Source organism: Lagopus leucura, unplaced genomic scaffold (assembly GCF_019238085.1).
Source record: "Lagopus leucura isolate 7727_CA_CO unplaced genomic scaffold, USGS_WTPT01 Super-Scaffold_100004, whole genome shotgun sequence".
Classification (NCBI taxonomy): domain Eukaryota; kingdom Metazoa; phylum Chordata; class Aves; order Galliformes; family Phasianidae; genus Lagopus; species Lagopus leucura.
Window position 1 is genome coordinate 15,062,809 of NW_024962264.1, and position 12,513 is coordinate 15,075,321.

At 40.3% G+C, this 12,513-nt stretch overlaps 1 protein-coding gene across 1 annotated transcript in view; it reads right to left on the bottom strand.

Annotated features, from left to right (window-relative positions):
- The window catches only part of FRAS1 (Fraser extracellular matrix complex subunit 1), a 163,980-nt gene that overhangs the window by 87,339 nt on the left and 64,128 nt on the right, over window positions 1–12,513 (bottom strand). Inside the window, exons 8-13 of the mRNA XM_042870531.1 lie at window positions 12,308–12,409; window positions 12,008–12,199; window positions 7,904–7,993; window positions 6,102–6,249; window positions 3,671–3,814; window positions 3,246–3,380 (exon numbers count right to left, since the gene is read on the bottom strand). Coding sequence (XP_042726465.1) covers window positions 3,246–3,380; window positions 3,671–3,814; window positions 6,102–6,249; window positions 7,904–7,993; window positions 12,008–12,199; window positions 12,308–12,409 — 811 coding nt within the window. The remainder of the gene's footprint in view (window positions 1–3,245; window positions 3,381–3,670; window positions 3,815–6,101; window positions 6,250–7,903; window positions 7,994–12,007; window positions 12,200–12,307; window positions 12,410–12,513) is intronic.

Consider the following 12,513-nt stretch of genomic DNA (forward strand, 5'->3'; position numbering starts at 1 on the left):
GGTCGTACATTTTGCTTAAAAGCAGAAACTGGAGCATTCTCTCTAATTCAAGATAAGGCAATCTGCCTAGCATAGGACAGAACAACAGTTCTATGCTTCAGTTGACACAATGGTATTCATTAAGCTGCAGTCAAATATCTTTTCAGAAAAATCAATGCTAAACAGACAGAACTTCGGAAACACTTATTTTCTGTGCAGGTGACAGGAGCACTAGCACAGGTAGGCTGGAGAAGCTGTGGAGTATCACAGTATTACAAGTCAGCTAGGTGGTTGGCCCTGGGCAATCAGCTCAATATGCCCCTGCTTGAGCAGGGCGTTGGACCAGATGACCTCCTGATGTCCCTTCCAACACAAGCCACTCTATGGTTCTGTGAGCCTCTCTTCTTGGTGAAAGCAAGAACACCCTGGTGGCTCCTGAGCCAGTGGGTGCCTTTCTCTGCTCTTACTCAGGGGTCAAACAGAAGTGACTCCGGGCATTGAGAAAATAAGAGGTCCTGCAAAGTGATATTTCTGTACTTTCTCCTAGAAATCAGACAGTGACTTAACAATCCACTTATCAAACTACCTCTTATCCACATAAGCACAGGTGTAATATTGCCCAGCTTGATGACAGCAGAAGGGCTAATACAAATGGCATTCCAGCAAGAACACAGTAAGAAATCACCGGCTGACTTTTAGAAAGCAAAGAGAGGTCCATGTTCTGAGCTACATAGCATCAGTAACCACCTCTAACCTGTGAGCTGGGAATGCTTAGCTTAGCTTAGGCACATTCTGTCACTAACTCTCAAGGTGAGCCTCTGCAGCCAGGATACAGCAAAGAAAAACAACATGCTGTGAATAAAAATTCAAGGGCTTTGCTACAGTGCAAGCTGGGTCTTTTAGTATCAAGTTACACATCTCAACATTTGCACTCTCAGAGATCAAAGCACAAACACTTGTGCTCTAAGTTTTTGAATAATCTTGAAAAACATAAATAATTAAGTTAGAAAAATGCAAGGAGAACACTACAAGTCCTTTGAGCCCTTCCACTCTATCAGGCAGACATCTTATATTTTTCCTTCACTTTGCTTTGCCTTTGGTGTAGGCTTAATTGTTTCCATGACTGATTTCTTACAGAGAAGCCTTCATCTGCTACACTGTTCCAAGCCAAATTCAAAGTGAACCATGAGTTCTAAGCACACCACTACAGGTTCTCAACTTCACATTCTCTTACTGATTTTAACACTTTAAATAAATAAGGGTGGGGGGAAAGGCATGAAGCAACGCTGGTGTAAGACTAAAACTGGGAAGACATCAAGAAACAACTGTCTTCCAAAATTCCAAGTACGTTCAGTTAAAGCAGGTGTCATAAAACATGAACAAAAGGAAAGACTAATTCATTGTCTTTTGTTGCAATGCAGACAATGGTGTCTCAACAGCAGAATGCTGTGGGAAACCTGTTTTTATAGGTGTTTTTCATCTCCAGAGTGAATTCCTCAAGAGAGACTTTACTGGAACGGTAACATTAACACAGTCTAGTTCATTCTTTTTATGATTTTGGAACATGCTTATCGCAGTTGTTAAAACAATTATGAGAAAAATACTCCTGAACAGCCTAAGGCCCATCTGGGCAATCAGATTACAGATCTGTAAAAATGAAGAGAATACAAAGAAAGAGTGAATGGAAACGAATTATGGACTGTATCTGAAATTTAAGACTTATTCCACCAGTTTTACTTTATGCAGAAAATGCAGCCAGGCAGAACTAAAGCAAATCAGTTTAATTCCCCTGGGGAAAGAGGAACAAATTTTCCCAACAACTTTCAGCTACAAGCACGCGTGACTGCAAATTTGGATGGAATGTACAATCAGTAATCTACAAACCAGTAATAAAATGAAACATTAGCCTTTCCCTCTTGCTTCAGCAGTACATGGGCACTGCCAATTAAAATACTGGTAGCAGGTGGAAAGGAAATGGTAAAATAAAACCAAACGAAGTAGAAGATTATTTGATACTTAAGACTGTAAATTCTTTTGGATTGGGTCTCTTTTTTTCTCTTTATATGTGCACAAAGGGGCTCTAGTCTGTAGTCAGTGCTGACAGAGGTTTCTCAGACTTTCAAATCCTGAAACAAATGGTGAGCTCTTCAAGGCAAGCCACTTTAGAAAAGGAATCTGGACTTAGAATCTAAAGTGCTTTCCCTTGAAATCTGCCAAATACCCTATGTTTTTGTTTAATTTTAAGGAGCAAGGCTAGTTTCAAAGAAATTAAAATAGTGGCTCAAGAAGTTGAGCATGTGCTCCATACTGCTTATGAATTAGAGCTGTAGAAATAATCAGAAGCCTTTGAAAAAAGGCAACATCCAGAGAAGAAAAGTAGTAACTTTAGGGAAAACAAACTGCCACGATGAAAAAGCTGCTGCATTACAGTCTAGGAAAAATACAAATATTTCAAAGGAGCAGGAGAAGCTCATAAAAACACTATTATAGTCCCATCACATAGGAAACTAACACTGCTACCTTAATATCAGTCTTGGAAACAGTATGGTTTAGGATTTAGACACAGACCAGATGTCTTGTGGAATTACTAATTTACTTGGTAAATATTCTTCTTAAGAACAGTCAGCCCTACCAACAGTTAGCCCAACCACGAAGAGAGAACAACATATAAAATGAAATGAACAATGGCAGAACAGAACAAAAAATATTTTTAACCAGTCTTTTCTGTGAGTTTTTCTGGTCCTATAAATAGTCCATACCTACAAGTAATTTATACACCTCAAAGTGCTGACTCCTCATAGATTAAGCATTAGCAGCTGCAGATTAGTCCACACTAAGCTAAAAACTCCTATGGAGATCAGACTGTCAGACACAGTTCAGGGTGTTAAATCCTTAGTGAAATGAAAGCACACACTCTGCTCTGCATCCTCAACACCACAAGAAACAGTCATGTTTCCAGAAGAGAATTCTGAATTGTAAGAGGACTCTGGTGAAAATCTGAAACTGCAGACTTCTAAAGCAGAGAGTTTTATACCTACCAAACTCACCTGCTCAGGAATTTCAGTGAGTATTTCCCCAACCAGTAATCAGTTTTATACCATACGACTTGGTTCCTTTGATCACTCCTCACTTTACTCTCGGATGAACATTAACACCTATGTCAACAGCAAGTCCCCCAACAGAGCACATATCTAATCACGTGGGTACCGCTTTGTCTGCCATTTTGCTATCACAAAGCACTGCAATCTTTTTTTGCTTCAAGTTACCTGCACATATGAGTCGATCCTGAAAGAATCCCTTCCCACATGAAGTCACACACTGCCCATTCTTCATCAGCAGTGATGTCTGGCACGAGGAACACTCGAAGCCATTCATACAGGCTGAGCATGTTTCATTGCAGGCTTCCATGAGAGGAAAAGAAAGATGTATTAATTCCAAACGTCTTGATGTAGCACAACACGTCTGCTCTGCTGAAGAGACAATTTTGTCTCACTGTGGCAAAAAAAAATTAAGAATTCACTCTCATTTGAAACCAAAGCCTATGGCTACCACTCAGTATCGTGCCTGCATACTTTTCCAAACAGAGCTTGACAATCTGTATAGATTAAGCCTACGGGATTCCGCAAACAAATGCAAAGCAAGCCACAGAAAACACAGTCATTTGGCAGTGTACATCCCCTGCAGACTTTACCTAAGCAAGTCCCCCCATCCTGATAGAAGCCTGACCCACACGTCTCCACACAGCGCCCATTCTGCAGCCGCTTCTTCACATCACGGCAGGCAATACAGTGATCAGAGGACTGAGAGCAGGTCAAACAGTCTGGGTGACACTTCCCTGGTGCAAAAGAAAAACACAAGGGCAAAAACCATCAGCAGCGTTTTCAGACGAAAAGAATAAAATAAACGCATAATCCAAAATCAAAGCAAAATTAATTACTAGCTTATCTTGCTGGTTCATGTTCTGTCAGTTTTGGAATGGTTTTCTTCCAAACTAGCATGAAAAAGGCTAAATACTATATTGTTGTGTCCTAATATGTGGGAGGGTATTGTAAGGACTGTGGTTTCTTAGGCTATAGATAAAACAGAAATTTCTTGACCACACTGTTGTACAACAGTAAAAATCATGAGCGATCCGGAATTAATGGCAAAAAACAACCTAAATTTTACATTCCTTTATGCAAACTCTGCAATAAGTCACCTGATGCATCCACATCAGGTCAAAGTATAGTGGCAGACCACATCCCCTCCAGTCAGAAGCTTTATGTCACAGTGCTGTAGAAGAATTTCTTGACCACAGGTATTTCCTCAAAAGTTATGTCCAATTTCTCTGCAGAGACCAGGAAAAAAAAGCCTATTTTTTCTTTATTACTGTGCTACTTCTGCTTGCTGGAAGAAAAGCTGTCTGCTCCTATCTGACAAGTCAGCAAAAGGACCTCACTACTGAAAACTCTCTATTTACACTGAATAACCTGCAAGTTTCCAGGCAGCTGTATCTAAGGAAAGAATTGGGAATTTCTCACCAGTAACTTTCCAAAGGTACATCCAGCTCCATCCTCACAGACTGACAACAAACTGACTGCTCAGAGAGGTACAGAATGGACAATCTTTCTTTAAGTACCAAAAAAAAAATCCCTCTGCTCCAACTAAAATGTTCTTAGTGAGTGGGCATATTTGCTGTTTTTTTTCGGGTTTTTTTTTTTACTAAACACAACTATGCTTGGGGCTAGGTGCTCTACAGTGGATGAGAATAAATGGGTTCTGTCTGCCTGCTTCCCCCAGCACATCTGTGAGAAGCAGCAATAAATTTTCACTGGCTTTAAGGACGCAGATGTGTTAGGAGCTGATGTCCTGGGTTCACAAGTCAAACTGCTGCAGGCTGGGTTTTGTATTTGTTTCTCATAGCCTCCAGCGGAAAACAGAAAAAGAGGAAAAACTCCAGGTTCATTCTGTGTCCATTCACATTTTAGGATACAAAAATGCAGGTTTGCTCTGTAAGTCCAATATCATGACTTCAAGGTATGCATTTTCCAGAGCACTACCACTGCAGAAGTGAAAAGAAGAGGCCAGGATTTTCAAGGGTTACCGGTACACCGGTACCTCTTGATAAGAAAGAGAATAGGTAGATCCAGGGAGCACTTTTATGTAACCTGTCACCTCCCCTGGAGTTAGCGCAGATGCTGTTCCCTTGTGAAAATCTAGGACAATTTTATCTCAACTGCCCCAAACCCATTTTCCTCACTTTTCAATTTGCAGTGCTTTGCATTTTTATTAGCATACAGTAAATAAAAAGCTTTAACACATTAATATGGCAAATGTGCCAAACCACTCCTGCAAATGACAGTATCATTGAACTGTGAAGCTCTTTTTACATAGATAAACCATCAACTGGAGCGCTGTGATAGAACCAAAGTTAGAAGAATACATCAAGAACAGCTACCAAAACGAAGAATGAGCAAACCACAGATAAAGCCTACCAATTACAAAATGTAAAGCTTACTAACTGCAATACGTAAATGAAGGAGAATGAAAACATCCTGGGGAAAAAAATGAATTTATATGTAAAATTAACCTATAGCTAAGGCTATTCTGATTTTTCCAAACAATTATTATCTGGCAGCTGTTCTGCTCCAGGTGAGCCTGTGGCACTGTAAGCACGTTCTTTCTCCTTCACACTCTCAAGAAATAATCATCAGCCCATAAGCTCTAAGACTCTTGTTAAGATTGGAAAGACAGTGATCTGCATTATAAAATTTGTGTTGGAAAAAAAGGAGAAGACAAAACACTTTCAAAACACCACTTCCAGGAAGAGACTCATGACAAAAGAAAGCTATCATCTAAAGCAAAAAAAGTCAGTAGGACTCACTTCCATTCTTAGGATGGAGCCCTATGCCTCTCCAGTAAACTGAATTACAGAAACCAGTTACTTTGCAGCTGCAGATTGAAGACAAGTTAAAATTCACTGCGTGTATCAGACCAGCACGAGAGAGACAAGGGACAGCCGGGATCCCAAAATGTGTGTCAGATGAGTGCATGATGCATGTGCTCCCACCCAAAAAGAGTGACAAAAGGGATAAAGGAGTAATACAAGTGATAAAGCACAACAACAGACACTGGGTCCATACCTGGCTGGCAGCGTGGACAGCAATCACCTTTCTCCCTGACAGCCATGCTGCCTGGTGGGCAGGGCAGACAGGAGCGCTGAAAGCAGACCACCTCTGCGTCGCGGCATTCACACTCTCTGCACAGCCCTTCCTTCCACGTCTCTCCACTCTGCATAATATGACATCCAACAGCCAGGATTAGTGCTCTGCAGCACCAGCATAGCTGCTCCGCAGTCAAACCAAATCAAGATAGTGCCTCAGCAGTAATGCTGGGTCTGCCATCCAGCAGGGATTCCCCGCTGCTTACTGCTTCTGTGGTAAAGGAGAGTCTCTGCATAAAAAAGGTGTTTTTCCTCATGCATGGAAGTCCCCAGATAAACTTCAAGGCTACACCAGTAACAGCAGAAAGCTAAACATCTCTGAGGCTGTTTCAGCTCCGAGGCCAGTTGTCATGAGACTACGCATCTCTATACCTCTTGCCCTCTTTATCTTTCCAAATCAAGGCGATCTGCAAAGTGCTCACAGAAAAGTCCATGGCCTGTGACCTCCTGATCACATTCCCTCTTAGCAGTCCCTCCACAAGGGGATGTTTTTCAGTTAGCACTAAGTCGTTTCTGCTTCTAACACTTACCTCCCTTTTCTCCAACTCAAAGCACTTCCTTGTGTCTCCAAATTTTGCTGCATCACTCATCCACTTTTTTTCCTCACAGTTCAGAAACACGGGTTTGAGAAGATATCCTAAATCTTCTGGGTCTGAATCTATTTATTTGCATAATGACCTTCTTGACGCACTTAAACCTCCTTCTAACCTTGAAAGTATTTTACTTTCCTTACTCCTCTCTTCCGTTGCCTTATTCTACTTCAAAAGGACTTGCCACACAGACTGAGGTGGTGCTTTCCTCAGAACTAACCATCCAAACTGACACTGCCAGCTGCATGGTAAATGGAGGAGAGAAATCTCTGTCCCCTCTCCTGCAATCTGCATCTTTGGGTCTGCACCAAAGCTGCCCTTGATGGCTGAGGCTCTGCTGGTACCATGTGAAGAAATAAAAAGGCAGAAACGAGTCAGCAAGCATTTTAAATGCTTGTGAAGCTTTTGTGGCAGTTCCTCTCAAAAAGAATAAAGCACAAACCTGAATAAATCTAACATCTTAATATATTTTATCTCACTTGGGTCAGAGAGAGATCCAAGAAAGAAAAGTAAAGTACTAGCATTAAAAATTAAAACAAACAACAACAACAAAAAACAGCATTAAATTTTTCTCTTCTCAAATCTGTTGACAAACAGCAGCCGTCAATCAGGTCCAACTCTCATCTACCTGAGCAATAAGAAGGCCATTACTGGCATATTTCAACCACTTTATGTTTTCATTCTGTATAACTTAAGAAGGAAAGTTCCTTGAAAATATTTGTAAAATAATGAACTCATGTCATGGTGAACATTGCATTAAATGATACAGGCAGAACATTATGCATTGCCTCTGCTATACAGCCTCTACCAAACAGGTCAAAAGTAAGGTATCTTTACCTCCACGAGATGCACAGGAAACCAGTGAGTACAGAGATTAAATATTAATGGGAAATGATTGATTATACTGCAGAAAGGAAAGCAAGGCCAATCTTCTCTGTAGTAGATGCACACACATAAACAATGTAAATGTAACAAATTTCATACATTTTAAAAGCAATCTGCAGATAATATTAACAGATTATTTTTCTGCTGCACTGAAAATAATGTCCTCCTCGGAACTCGGGAGAGTCGCTTCTCCAAACCTTCATAAGCAGGATTCTCTATTACTGCTCCAAAGTATCATGATACTTACAGCTTTGGCATGTTCTTTGTAAACACAGTGACCATTGTTTGAAATACATTCAGGACAGCACTTCCCATCTAAGTGAATTAATTCTTCACCCTGTGAAGAGAAAGTCTGCAGAAATTCAAATGAAATCAACAATACCAAAAATACTGCAGAATGCAGAGGCAGAGCAGCTCTTGCCCTGGAATGCAATCTTCAGTCTCTATTTCATGTTATCTTTTCTGCATCCTATTTTATCTCTGTAAGTACAGTTTGAAAAATGTGCTTAATGAATACTGAATTGCAGAACAAACCTCAGAAAAGGCTAGGGAATTCAGTGATAAGACTATCCCTAAACCTTGCTGAGAAAGAACACCCGAGCGAAATCCACAGCAGATATAGAGAACAGGAATACCATTTTTTACTGTCCTTATCCAGGACTTTACTGAACCTTTACTGAACCACTGTCAAGATCTGAATGCATAAGCATTCAAATGAAGGTAACTTCATTTCCAATGCTCTGCTTTTTTTTGTCCAGTAGAGTTTCAAAGCACATGCTCTATTTATGCCACATGGAAAAATCCTGTTGTTCATTTCAACTGCAGAACTCCATAGGTTACACTTGTATAACCAATAACCCTGGTCTGGAGATGATAATTTATCAGTAGAAGGAGGAAATGAAGTGCCCTGACTGGTCAGAACTTCTTACGCTTAAGTGGAAGCTGATCATTCCAGAAAAAGAAAGACTCTGTTTTAAGGAATTAGGACACAGCTCAAAAGAAACAGCTTCTATTTCCTGATACAAGTTGTTTCTCTAGATCAGATTCTCATGCATTACAAATATAGACGAGCTGATATATGCCAGTCATGAAACAGACGTAAGTCTACAAAACCACTACAATAAAGCAGTTACGAATGAATGGCTAAATTAGATTTATTAAGTGTTCTTTAAGTGTTTGCAAGGAGCTCACATTCCAAAAGAAATTCCACAACTATTGTTGGTTTCCCTTTCAGCCTGTTACTTGTTTCTTTGGCTGGCTCGCAAAATTCAACTCAGCACCAAAGTTTAACAAACAGCTTTGCTGATTCGAATCAGCCACACACACATTCCAGCACAGTCACTCCAAAATATTTTTCACCTTGCCACCTAATATCTATATGTGACCTACGTGCAGTAACATCACCAGCTATTCACCAAAACCAACAGCTAGTCCCAGCCACGCTCTAGTAAATCTCAAGCATTTCTGAGAAGGTTGTATAGCAACTGCTGAATCGCAGCCTGAACCTCTGATAGATCATCTGAGGCAAGCAAAAGTCAGCCCTGAGAGCACAGGTGAAGGCAATTCACCTGTGCTGCTGGAAGGGGTGAAGTCTGGCTCCACCTCTCCTAGACCCATTTAAGAGCTGACTAGCAATGGGGAAGAATCTCTTTCTGGAGATTCCTCCTTTTTGAGTTTTCCAGCAAACCCAGGATAAGGGTAAGCACTTTATCTATTCTTTTTGGTGTAATAACCTATTTAACAAAACTCTCTCATGTATTTCTTGATTATAACAGCTATATATTCACTGATTATACAAAGGGTGCAAGAAAAGAAAGAAACAACAGTCTTTGAGGACCACACACAACTAAAATCTCTCTTTTCTGGTTATATATATTTTGGTTACTTAAATCATTACTTCAAATTGCTGTTGGCAATTTGAATCTCATGTTATTACTATGGATTGTAAACTGTCCCCTTCTCCTCCCTATTTACATTCCCACCCACACACATAAACATAAACTACTGGAAAACTGAAAACAACTAGTTAAAGAACATGACTATCCTCCCTCCAAAAAAATATCCTACAAACACATTGCTCTGCCAATGCTCAGAAAAAAAGAGTGGCTGTAGGAGATATTCCTCAAACGTATGCCTGAGCATTGTCATCGGAGTGGTCGATACCAGGCTCCTGAGAAGTGTTCCAGCAGGGTTTTGTGATGCTGAGTTTCAGAGGTCTTGGTTGAGTGCATCCATTTCTACAACTAAAACTATCCCAGCTTGCCACATAACTTGTATCCCTAGCTTACCAGTGCCCTTCACAAAATGGCTTTTTGGAGATTAGGTCAGAATCCCTGCAGACACTTTCATATGGCAGTTCTGCACAAGTTTCTTTCAAAAGATTTAACAACTAAGCCTCTATTCTACCCTCACGTAATGCTACTCTACTATGTCAAGCTGTCTAGGATTTGCAGTTCATATCTGTGGCATCACATTTTAAACAGGATGATGTGCCCAGAAAATTAATAGTGCCTTAATGAAGAGAATCCAAATGTTCCTAGCTTTACAACAGATTTGTTACTGCAGGTTCCTAACTTTGGAGAAAAAAAAAAAAAAGGAAAGGAAAAAAAAATTTATTTGCTTTTTGAGTAAATATTTTATTGCAGTTAATTAATATGTACATTGTATTACTTATGTAAACTGTGACTATACCTAACTTGAGGAAACTCTCCTAAGAGAAACTAAGATAATAAATCCTTGTGCAAATATATCAAGAGGGAACAAAACTCTTGTCTGCAGCAAAGGACATCGCCTTCCTCCCTCTGTCCCCCTAGCAATTACATTTCATTCAATTTGAAAATGCAGCAGTTCATACTCTGACAATTCGTATCACTTGGAGATGCTCAGGTTTTGAGCTGGATGGTTACTTTTCAGAACCTAAGTTTGAAAAAGAGCTGCATGAGCGATAACGTTCACGCTTTTGAACCCTTCTTTTTGAACATTATGTGTCATCATCTCCTGCTATCATCCTGTAAAATATCCCTGGCTTTTCTGCATAATGGATTCTTTGTCAGAACCTAAGATATGAGCATGAATATTAAATAATTTTCCCTACTGAGCCATGACAGCATGCCATCATCGTTAGTGTAAATGATCCAATTTACAGCTAAAAGCATGGAGGAAGCTGACTTGAACAGATGCCAAGTGTTCAAGATTTTATGACTATCACAATTTTCCATCCGGAAAAATCTCTCTGTGCACTTTAAGGTCACATGATAATCATCACCACTACACCACTGACAAGAGTTTGGGTCAATGCAGTTTTGTTTTTCCTTTTTGTTCATCTCAGATGAACAGATGCATCTGTCCCTAGATACACCCTCTCTGCATGACATCATCTGAGACCCTGTGTGCAAGCTCTAACTTTTCTGAACATCTAAACAATCTAATCTGGTGATCCCATTATGTGCACAATGCAGACTTCAGGCACAACAGAAGTGTACTACTGCTCAAAATACAGCATGCAGGCAGTCACTAGGAAAGCCATGTTATGGAGAAAAAACTCAGATTGCTACAGTTCCTTCCTTTCTCTTCACTGACTCTAGAGTAGCTGGTATAAACCAAGTACCAACTCACTGATTAAAACAGACATGGTGAGAAGTAAGGTAGAAGCCTTATTGCACTGCAAAAAGGCAATCCAAAAATGCATGTCTTTGCACAAGAGTGTGTGTATAAGAAACACTTCTATCTCCCTAATGCATTTTCCACATCTGTTGTAAAACAACTATAACATAATCAGGCTACTTAAAGAAAACAGCTTGGGAATAAAACATTGGCTTCACTTCCATGCCCAGAATAGCATAGAAAAAATTGAGAAAAATAGAATACTGCCTTTGATGCTCAATCACCTTACTGAAAGCCACTGCAGCATGCAAAACTGTGAAGCCAGGAGTTGGATTCCATGATCTTTGTCAGTCCCATCCAACTTGGTTGTCTGATGATTTCTTTAGCTGTTAACTATCTCTACCCTGTGCATATCTCTGCACATTAAGCTCCAGGTGAAGCCAGTTGTCACCCAAATTAGACGTCTCTAACATTAGCAAGCAAACAGCAGGGGTGGGAGATAACCCGAGTTAAATGAGCCACTGACTCAGCCTGCCTTGCTTCACAATGCAAATGTCATGAGCAGTCAACCTCACACAGAATATCCTGAGTTCATTCTCCTTTTCTGTGAAGCATTTTCAAGGTAAACGCACAAAAGCATCTCCAAAAGAAGGGCAGCTATTTTGTCTCAAAATGTCAGCTTTGGAAGGAAAAAAAGGAAGTAAACCAATCATTTAATTGGAACATTTTCAAAGAACACTTTCCTTACCTTGGCACATTCCACTTTGGCACACTCTGCTTTGTGACAAGTCACTTGGCCTTCATCACATACACAGAAGTCACAGCGAGTAATATTCCACATCTCACCATGGTACCTGATAGCGCCATCATACAAGCAGTTTATCTTGGAAGACACACACTCCTCACAGCACTTCCCAGAACGCTGCACTTTGATCTGCTCCTACAAAGCATCAAGAACCACTGAGAGGAAACTCACGCTCATTGGGACTCTAAGCACATGTGCAGTGACATGCAGTCAAGGTAGCAGAACTGAATGATTTTCAACTACCTTCTCACAAATAACAGAGTCACAGGTTTCTTTCAGACATCTGACGGCCCCTCTATGACACACACATACACTGCAGGCATTTTTTTTCCACTGTTCGCCGTGCTGTTCGAAAAGAATAGAAGAGATGTATACAACAGTTAAGTAGTCCTCGTAAACAACAAAGTTCATTCCAGAAATCTATGCAACCTATTCAATTCGACTCTCTC